Source organism: Lepidochelys olivacea (assembly GCF_965140295.1).
Source record: "Lepidochelys olivacea isolate rLepOli2 genome assembly, chromosome: 6".
Classification (NCBI taxonomy): Eukaryota; Metazoa; Chordata; order Testudines; family Cheloniidae; genus Lepidochelys; species Lepidochelys olivacea.
In genome coordinates this window covers 59285450-59293780 of record NC_140416.1, presented here as the reverse complement: position 1 = coordinate 59293780, position 8331 = coordinate 59285450, and the positions used below count along the sequence as shown (strand labels likewise).

The window sequence follows — 8331 nt, the reverse complement described above, 5'->3', positions numbered from 1 at the left end:
TAATTGCATTATCATGGCCTAGACTAGTACTAGAACAATTACTAGTTCCCAGCTGTTTTTATACCTATGAGCTATCAAGTTCCTCACTGTTTCTCTATTGCCTTTTGCCACTGTGTGATGGAAGATGAAGAGTAGGCTCTTGTGACTCAGCTATTTGAGAGGGTGGTGTCTTACCAGTGTTTGACTGAGATAATGCTCCCCCTTACATCCTCCCTTTATTCCGGGGTTTTTGTATATTTTTTCTACACACACACACACACAAAGAAAAGAAAAGAAAAAAGAAAACTTTGCTGCGAGGCTGCTGCAGAGAGATGACAGAAAATGACAGGGGCACAAATGTAAGTGAATAACTCCACTGGTAGGGTTTTTTTTTTAGTAGAAAATATGTTTTTATATACATAAATGTATTAAAAAGATACAACTGCTAGAGGTGCATGGGTCTTCCTGTAACCAAATTAAGACCCATTCAGGATCTCTTCCTGCTACCTCATGCTGGATCCCTGAGTAGGTTTCAGGCATATCATGTGTTCCGTCTCAGCTAGGGAATCACCTGTGAATGATCAGACCTCAGCCTGTATTCAGGGTACCATGGAAGAATTTGTAAGTACAAAAACCGCATGGAAGCCAGGGGTACACTTACATTTATTCTTTATGTGGTATCATACATACATATAATAGTATTTACGGTATGGAGCTTTCCAAAATTAAGTAGTTAATCTTCACAGCCCACCTTTCAGATTGTAAAGTGTTATTATTTCATTTTACTGTCTCTCACTTAAGAAAGCAATGAGTGTTGGTGAGGAGGAGGAGACATATTCTCCACTAGTTTGTCTAGTCTAATTTTAAATATCTCAAGGGAGTCTGCCACTTCCCTTGGGGTACTCCACAGTCTAATACATCTCACCCTTTGACATTTTTCCTCTGGTGAGTATCCTAAATTTTCCTGCTTGGGGTTCTGTTGCGTTCCCCCAAGGAATAATTGTACATTTTCTAAAAGTGTTAGGTTCTCTAGTCGTTTCTCTCTATTTTTTAAAATTATTAAAAAAATAAGCAGGGTTCTATAATTGTCTGTGGGATTAGAAAGTATTTGGTTGTAAATGCCACTCTTAGGGGGGATCTAACTAGTTGTTATATTGAAACTGAAAGAAGGACAGGAAATTACATACATTGAAATGAAGAAGGAAAATGTAGGCAGAATATTAGGAGAAATTTTCTAACCATGATATCTATTAGCATCTGGAATAGTCTTCGGATGGGACTCATAGGGAATGGTCCACATGCTGTCGTTTGGGACATTTTAAACCAAAGTAACCTAGAAAAAGCGTTGGAGTAATAGTAAACAATTTTTTTTGTACTTATAGTAATCCCGCCCCCAACACCATAGTGCCTCACAATCTTTAATGTATTTAGGCTTACCACCACCTTGTGAGGTAGGGAAGTACTGTTATTCCTATTTTTACACATGGACAAATGAGGTACAGAAAAACTAAGCAACTTGCCCAAGGACACATAAGAAGCCTGTGGCATAGCAGAGTGTTGAACCCAGCTCTTTCCCATTCTAAGCCAGCATCCTAATCATTGAGCCATCCTTCCTCTCAACAGTCCTCCACTAGCCCCACAGGAATGTGCTAGAGTAGTGATACTCAGACCTCAGCATTGCCCAAAAGAACCACAGTAGTGTGAATTCATTGTTTCATTTACTAGATTATTCTCACAGCAAAATGACTGACCAAGTATTATTATTATTATATCAACTACAATAGGTTAAAAACATAGTAAAAGCATCCTGATTGGTTAACAACTTAGATTAATAATTAAATCACACAGTGTTTTAATATCATGTCCTACAAAGAACTGCAGGATACACATTAAAGAACCACTTGTGGCTCACAATCCTCTGTCTGAGTATTGCTGTGTGAGAGAAATCTGTTATCTCTAGTTTGTATGCTCATGAAAATCAGCAAACATTTGGTGAATTGCAGATTTGCTCTTTTTTTAAGGTTTAATCATCAAACAGATCTAATTTTTCAGATCAACCAGATCTATTAAAAAAAAATCCAAACAGATCTATTTAAAAAATCATGTGATATACAGTAGAATCTCAGAGTTATGAACACCAGCGTTTCAAATTGCCCAATCAGCATACACCTCATTCAGAAAGTGAAGTTCACAATCAGGCACCAGCAGAGACAAAAAGAAAAAAAAAGGAAATACAGTACACTACTGTGTTAAACAAAAACTAAAAAAAATAAAGGGAAAGCAGCATTTTTCTTCTGCACAGTAAAATTTCAAAGCTGTATTAAGTCAATGTTCAGTTATAAACTTTTGAAAGAACAACCATAATGTTGTGTTCAGAGTTACGAACATTTCAGAGTTACAAACAACCTCCGTTCCTGAGCTGTTCATAACTCTAAAGTTCAACTGTAGCAAATTACATTTGAATGGAAGCTGCTTCATTATGAACAAAAGATCATGCAAACTGCCACAAAGGTCTGATTTTTATTAAGCTTAGTCCTATGTCAGTAGAGATACCAAGTCAGTAATATTAGAACCTGTAGAACTCATTGCCAGGGGATGTTGTGAAGGCCAAAAGAATAACTGGGTTCAAAAAAGAATTTGATAAATTCATGAAAGATAGGTCCATCAATTACTACTAACCTGGATGATCAAGGATTGACACAATCCCATGCTCTGGGTGTCCCTAAATCTCTGATTGCCAGAAGCTGGGACTGGACAACAGGGGATGAATCACTTGTTAATTGCCCTGTTCTGTTCATTCCCTCTGAAGCATCTGGCACTGACTACTGTCAGAAGACAGGATACTGGGCTAGAACATTGGTCTGACCCAGTATGGCAGTTCTTATGTTCTTATATTTTATTATCAACTCCCTTAGCTCTTTTCAGCCCTCTCTCCTTGGACTAAAGCCTGCTAAATCCTAAATGCTTATTTGTGCAGAGCTCCTGGTGACTTTAATTGCAGTTTTGACTGATAAGGCTTGCAAGATTTAGTCCTTTGACTCTGTCGTTAGTTTTACCTGTGCACTGAGCTTGAAAAATAAAGCAAATGATGAAAATTGCTAATAACATAACACTTAGCTCTTTTATCGCATCTTCTATCTGAGGTTTCTCAAAAATTTTTACACAGGTAAATGAGTACAACTATATATTACTTATGTATTTATAGCACTTTATATTTTCAAAATATTTTATAACCATTAACTCGCAAAACATCCCTGTGAGATAGAGAAGTACTATCCCAATTCTAATCCTCTGCATTAGCCACTTATTCTATTAAAATTGTCACTAACCACTAAAACAGATCAGGGAGCTGTTTGGGTTTAGTAAAGGTAGAATTGTTTTGCAGCTAATTCATTTTCAAGTATATTTGTAGACAGGATAAAGAAAGAATTTTTATAGTTATTTTTAAAAAATGGCAGTGGTTTAAAGGTACTTAGTGGCTTGCATTGTTAGAATAAGTCCCAGGGGAAATTGATTAGTGAACAGAAGGCCGGTGAGATGACAGAAGTGTGTAATAAATGCAGTTTATCACATGGTTCTGCAGTTTACCATGCAGGCTGCAAATCTAGAGATCAATAACAGTTTTTTTTCCCCACTAGGTGGAGCGATATATTGGTGAAATTAAAGGAGGACTGAAACCAGCCATGAAAATCACTATTATTGGGGTCATATGTTCCAACCCCAAGAGGTAGAGTGGGGAGCTGTTGTTCAGTTGGTTATTTCACGTACCAGAGTATCTGCCATTTAGGCTGGCCATAAACACAAGAGGTTCCTTGAGGGCCTGCATTCTTTTGAGTTTGGAAGGGAAGCTGTACAGACTCATAATCATGGGCCACAACCTAATCTCTTTCTTTTTGCAGTGAGATTGAAGTGGGGGAGACAACTGATAGCCCAGTCTTTCTAAAAATGTGGTAAAGTGATTGTGCAAGCAACAAACCTTCTTCTTCTTGTTTCTGTGATATAAACTACCTGGTGTGTATGTGTAGTCTTTCCCTCTGTTGGACAGCATCAGACCCAATCCAGGATCTGGGATTATAATGCCCACTAGTGGTTGGAGGCCTACAAAGACAGCATCATCATCTAATTTTGCGCAAGTGGTAGAATCCAGTAGTTTCAAGCATAAAAAGCTCTGGTCTGTAGCTGTGTGCAGTTTAGATGGCAGCTATAGTCATTTACAGCTATGGATCCTGATATAGCCCAGGGACTGCCCAAAATAGTGGCCAGTGCAGCTGGCACCGGGGACTGCCCAAGCAGTAGCGGTCCCGGGGGCCACCGGAGCAGCGGGCCACCAGGGGCAGTCAAACTCCAACGCTGAAGCAGGGCCCCCCCCCCAAAGCTGCAGGGCTCAGGAGATGAGATATAGTAATGGGTATTTATAGTAAAAGTCATGGGCTGTGAATTTTTGTTTATTGCCATGACTTGTCCTTGACTTTTACTAAAAATACCCATGACTAAATCTTAGCTTTATCCATGGGGTATGTCCTTGAACAGAGTTAGCAGTAGATGTCTGCTCAGCCACAGCCACCAGCTGAGGGGAAATATTCAGCAAAATCCTGAGGGCTGCTAGGACGCAGCTGGGAACAGGGCAAGGGGAAGTATGAAACAACTTGCTCCCTCTCCCTCCTCCTGGAGCCACAGCCCTGTTTCCCCCCCCCTCCCTCCCCGCTGCTCCAGATTCATAGATTTTTCAGGTTTCAGAGTGGTAGCCATGTTAGTCTGTATCAGCAAAAAGAACAAGGAGTACTTGTGACACCTTAGAGACTAGGTTTTGTTAGAGACTAACAAAACCGCTGGGGAGGTTTGTATATTCTGATTCAAACTGGGTTTTCCAGAGGCCAACAGACAAAGAAAGGGCTTTTGATATGAAAAGGCTGGGTTTAAACTGACTCTAGGTCAGTAAATGGACACGTCCTTCTGTCTAAGAGTGGGGTCCAAACATTGTGGAAGGGTTAGAAAGACTTTAGCCTACTAGGGCCCCCTTAGACTAATGGGTGAATGTGTGTAGAAACTTTTCTTTAAATGTTTTCTCTGTAATACTTAAGAATAAATGTGCTTGAGCTGTGTGGTAACTTGTAACCACTGGTAATGTTCATAGCCCTGGGCGAGAAAGCATTGCACAGGAGCTAGCCATTGGATGGATTTGCTGGGGATTTCACAGTGTATGAGAGGGAGCTGTGCAGCTTTAAAACCCCAGGCAGGAGGGAGAGGGATGGGGGTATCCCAAGAGAGATAATAGCTGGAAGCCTGAAACCTTAAGTTGGTGCCCTCCAGGAAGCACCTAGGGGGGATACAGGTGCAGTTAACTCTGAAACTGTGACAAACTACCTAGTACAGACACTCCAGTTATTCCTTTTGTTGTTATATGATTTGCAATCCATGTAAAGGAAAGGGATCCTGGTACCAATCTGACACTAAAGAGCTCACTCCTTTCTTCCCTTCTCAAATCAAAATAAAACAGAAAAACAATCTCCATTGATCACATAGTAGAAGTATTTATAGGGTGCCATTACATTGGACATAACTGCAGTATCACTGTCATATCCTAAGACAAGTCACTAGTTAATACCTTACGACTCAGTGTTAAGGTAAACAACCACAGTAACCAGCATTGCTGAATGTGTCTAGATTGGCTTAAGGTCTGCATAAAACTGGCTAAGCACTCCCAAAATGAAAAACCTAAAATGGATTCTTTCAGGGCGGGTCTGCTTTAGTTATTCCAAAGAACTGCTGATGAATATGGGGTATTTCAACCACCATTTCAGGATATTACAACCACCAGACCATTAAAACATGGCCATATGCCACACTAAGTGGTTTGGGATGGATGCTCTATGTCCTTATGTGCATCTGTCACTCCAACCATGTTCTGGTAGTTTGCTGAAAGTCCTGTTCATGATCACTGACTTGGTCCTTACAGCTTTGCAGTGACTCTGCTCTGTGACCCCATGGATGCAAGCAAGGATATTGGGCTGTTACTTACAGTCAACTTCAGTGAGAAATCCATCACCCGGAATGCACAGATTGCTGGAAAATGGGGAAGAGAGGAGAAGAACATTCCCTACTTCCCATTCACAGCAGGGGACACGTTTAAGGTATTCTTGTTAGTTATCATGGGTGTAGGGGGGAGACAGTAGAGCAAGGGACCAGCTGAGTACAACACAGTGGATTTTATACAGTTGAAAGATGCCAGATTGACAGTCCTGAAGAGTTAAGTCTTATTTTGCCATCAAACTAATACAGCATGGGGAGCGGCAGTGCAAGCTTCCCTCAACACCTCCTGACGTGGAGGAACCATCTCTATGTGCAAATTCTTTTTCCCATTCATTGAAGATAATTTGCTGTAAGAGTTTTTCAGCAGAGATAAGATGTTACTTACAGGAGACGTAGAGAATCTAGACAGACCTTACACTCCACTTCATAGAGCATTTGGGGTTCCAAAGTCCAGGCTAGTGAAATAGACAGCCCGTGGTGCTGGCCTCTAATTCCCCCTTTGCCCTTGCTTCTTTGCAGATGGAGCTCTTCTGTGAGCACCAGCAGATTCGTGTCCTGCTCGATGGACGGCAGCTCTGTTATTTCACTCACCGCGTTCAGCCCCTGCACTTGGTAACAGCTTTACAAATCTCAGGGGACATCAGACTTACCAAGGTGGCTTGAAAAATGGACCCCACATCACCAATGAACTAAGGCAAATGTACTTTCCCATGTACATAAAAGTGTTTTCTTTTTCCTTCTTGGTACTTCTTGAGATTTTAAATGTGGACTTTGTTTGGGTTTGTTTGCTAACAAGTTTGAAATGTCTGCTTTTTCTCACACAGCCTGAAGAGCTGCAATGACAGGGTTGGTTCAAGCACATGAGGCTCTTTGCAAAGCCATTCTGTTGGGCCTTCCAGACTGCAAAGCCTGTGATTCAGACAGTGTGCAGCCTTCTCTACCCTCATTGGCTCTAAAATGTTCTGCCATGCCACCTGAAGGGGCTCAGTCACCTGAGGATGGGTGGGGTTATTAGGTCACATATCTAGAAGTAGAGAGTGGGATTTAGCATGTAGTGGAAGGCAATCTGTTAAATAGGTGAGGAAACCTGTGGTGTACCCCAGCAAGGTCCATGTTAGAGGACGAGACACCCTATTACCCCAAGCTATGATCACAATGCTCAGCAGTCAGCACAAAGCACTTCGTGCTTCACACCGTGAAGCAGTGAATGGCCCACTAGCATTTCCAACTGTCTGTAGTGGGTGGAGCCCTCAAGAACTGGAAGCTCTGTAGAGCTGCAGGTTTGGCAGTCTTGTCTTAACTGGCCCTGTGCAGCAACATCTGTACCTAAATCTGCATCATCTGTTCCTATATCCAGCCATATCTGCCCATTTACCAGCAAACCTCTTTACCTGCTTTAAGAAATAAACATTTGATCCATCTTAATGTTGTGCTGATCATTTGCCCTGGTAGGTTTAGAGAAGCGGTTGTTATTATTAAACATATATACACTATACTGTGTACTTGATGTTTTGCAAACAGTGAAAAAAATACATTCCTTTCCAATGAGTTTCAATCTACATGTCTCAGGCTTCCGTCCTTTTCCTGTGAAACTCTCCCTTAAAGACAATGGGTCAGATTCTGATCTGAATTACCGTGGTTTGAATCTGGAGTAACTCCTAAAGCTAGTGGCCCAAAGACACAAGTAGCAGGACACAAGACACCTCAGCACACGATTGGTGGTGATGGTGCTGACGCTGCTCCTGCCTTGGGTCTTCTTCCCTGGCTCCTGTTCCCATTCCATCCACACATCCTCATGCACATTACCAACCAAGGCCTGCGCCTCTCTGCGGGCCCTGTTGTGTACTGCAGTCCCAAAATGTGCATCTATATAAAGTTCAGGTAATTTATGAATGGCTGTAATCGGGGCTGGTTCTAGGTGTGGGTAAGCAAGGCAGTTGCCCTACGCCCCAACTTTCAGGGATTGCAAACTGCTGTGCTGCTCGGTTTTTGTTTGTTTTCTCCCCTCTCTCTCTGCCCCTGATTGGCCAGCTTTCCACACTCCCCACACACTTGGGCACATGGGGTTAGAGGTGGTGGTGGGGGGACGGGGACGGGACAAAAACCATTTTTCTCCCTGCAAAATGGCTAGGGCCACTAATGGTTGTAACAGAGGGAAAAGGGGAAATCCTCTCTGAAGAGAGAGCGTTTTTTCAGTATATAGCTTGGTGGACAGAAAACTTCAACTCAAGGAGGGATGGGCCTGTGGGTAAAGTACTGCAATGAAACTTAAGAGACATGGGCTCCATTTCTGGCTCTGCCATCACACTTCCTCTGAGAGTT

The 8331-nt window shown here is 41.9% G+C and overlaps 1 protein-coding gene across 2 annotated transcripts; it reads left to right on the top strand.

The window, feature by feature from the left end:
• Window positions 1-231: 231 nt before the first annotated feature.
• Window positions 232-7484, top strand: LOC311521863 (galectin-related protein A-like). 2 transcript variants are annotated; one of them, XM_084630539.1, is made up of 5 exons: window positions 232-338; window positions 3618-3706; window positions 5936-6110; window positions 6529-6703; window positions 6834-7484. In XM_084630539.1, exons 1-4 carry the CDS (start codon window positions 312-314, stop codon window positions 6670-6672), a joined length of 435 nt encoding a protein of 144 aa, XP_084486665.1. In that variant the 5' UTR covers window positions 232-311; the 3' UTR covers window positions 6673-6703; window positions 6834-7484. The 2 variants fall into 2 exon arrangements, with proteins under 2 accessions (XP_084486665.1, XP_084486664.1); XM_084630538.1 differs by lacking the exon at window positions 6834-7484 and having other exon boundaries at window positions 6529-6745.
• The last annotated feature ends 847 nt before the right edge of the window (window positions 7485-8331 follow it).